The 1933-nt window shown below is 60.4% G+C and overlaps 1 protein-coding gene across 1 annotated transcript; it reads right to left on the reverse strand.

The window, feature by feature from the left end:
• Positions 1 to 211: 211 nt before the first annotated feature.
• On the reverse strand, positions 212 to 1928 carry C8G (complement component 8, gamma polypeptide; the record flags this gene model as incomplete). Its single annotated transcript, XM_010021762.1, has 5 exons — positions 212 to 250; positions 502 to 603; positions 898 to 1005; positions 1309 to 1379; positions 1864 to 1928. Coding segments are annotated over 5 exons (385 nt in total), but the record flags the coding sequence as incomplete, so codon positions are not given.
• Positions 1929 to 1933: the final 5 nt, after the last annotated feature.

The raw sequence follows: 1933 nt of genomic DNA on the forward strand, positions 1-1933 counted from the left end.
CATGGTCTGCCACCTCTTTGCCCCACACAAGGTCTCAAAAGGGACCCTGTTCTGGCATCCCTGGACAGGACCACACTGCTGTGGTGTGGTGAGGGTCTGGCCCACTGTGCCCAGCTCCCAGCCAGGGCAGGAGAACCCACGTGATGCCCAACATGGGGCCAAGCCTGGCCCATGGGGGGACCCAGCACACCGCCCAGACCCCACAACTCACCATCAAGGATGTGAAATATATCTGCAGTGTCACAGAACCCTGAAAGAGACACAACCCAGGGGGTCACCTCACCAGCCCTGCACCCAGAGGCACTGCAGGGCACAGCCCAGTCCTTGCACCTCTGGCACTGGGACAGATCCCAGTTGTGGCTGTGCTGTGGGTGACACGGGACCACAAGCTGTTCAAACCCATGTGGATGTGCCTCCCCCTCCCCACGCTGCACCACAATCCTGGATGCTGGTCCCTGGATGTTGGTGCTCCCAGGTCTCAGGGCACTATGTGCCACCCACCGTATGTAGGGAAGTAGTAGGTCACATCTTCACTCAGGCCCACAGCCCTCAAACGCTGCTCAAACTTGTCTATGACAGCATCGCTGACCCGGCTGCTCCGTCCTGTGCAGAGAGGGAGATGCCATCAGTGGCCTCGAACCCTGCCTGACCCTGCCCCAAAGCCCACCCTGTGCCTGTGACAAGGCTAGGGACCAGAGAAGGGTTATTGGTTCCCCACTGTCTCCCGTGCAGCATCATCTGGGGACAAGATGGGTCCCATCTGGGACCATGACCCTTGGGGACACTCCATTCCTGTGTCCAGGGTTCCCACAGGCAGCTCCTGGTCTCAGCCCAGGTTTCCCACCCCTCTGCCATTCCTGTCCTTCATGTGCCACAAGCCACAGAGCACTGACCCACCATAGAGTTTGACCGAGATGCTCTGGCCCTTCTGGTAATAGAGGATGGTGTAGCTGCTGTGGTCTGTCTCCCCCACTGCCACGTCCACCTTGCTGCCATGGCCATGACCTGGGAAAGACAGGGAACAGCCATCTTAGTTCTGGTTAATCCTGGTTAGCCCCGGCACTGTCCAGGGGCCTTGTTTCACAAGTGAAGTGTACAAGGGGTGAAAATTGGAGCCAGCCCTATGGGGTGCTGTTCCCTATGAGCAGGCACAAACCCATGGTGCTGCTTGTGATGGACCTGGGGCACTCTGAGATCCTAGAGGTGAAACACTGGGAGGAACGATGCTGGCCCCAAATCCCTGCCAACAGCAGGAGTGGGGGCTCCAGCTCCATGGTCCCTGCACCCCCCCAGCCCGGCCTCCCTCACCCTTCAGGAGGAAGCGTCCGTGCACCTGGGCAGGGAGGTAGCGCTGCTTCATCTCCCAGCACATCCCATCCCTGTTCGGGGTGAAGAGGAGGGTGTTGGCTGAGGCTGGGGAGGACCCAGCCCAAGCCCCTGCTCACCCTCCTTGCTCAAGCACACACTGTCCCTGGTTTCCTGGGACTTCTGTTTTCTCCCCAGAGAAATGCTGCAAAGAGATGTGCCAGAGCCTCAGTTTCCCCAGCCTAGCCACCCCCACACAACCCAGGCTGGCCAGCCCAAGCCCACCCCATGCTGGTGGCCGGGTGCCAGCCCACCATGGTTATGACTTCTAGCACAAAGCATCCCAGAGGAGATCACACCCACTTTGCGCTGGGGCAGCTCTCTCCTTGGAGCCTATGGCTGGGGCACTGGTCCAGCTCTGACCTGCCTGCAGTGTCCCGGTCCCATCCCCATCCTGGGGCACTCCTCCTTGCTATGACTTGTCTTCAGTGTCCCTGTCCCATCCAGCATCCTCCATCCCTGGCCCTGCCTGCGGCCACGGTGCCCGGTGTCACTCACAGCTTCCTGAAGGTGCTGACGTCCAGGCTCTGCCCGTCCCCGATGGTCACCGTCACTGCCGTGGCCTCCA

The sequence above is a fragment of the Nestor notabilis genome, unplaced genomic scaffold (assembly GCF_000696875.1).
Source record: "Nestor notabilis isolate BGI_N333 unplaced genomic scaffold, ASM69687v1 scaffold27020, whole genome shotgun sequence".
Taxonomy (NCBI): domain Eukaryota; kingdom Metazoa; phylum Chordata; class Aves; order Psittaciformes; family Psittacidae; genus Nestor; species Nestor notabilis.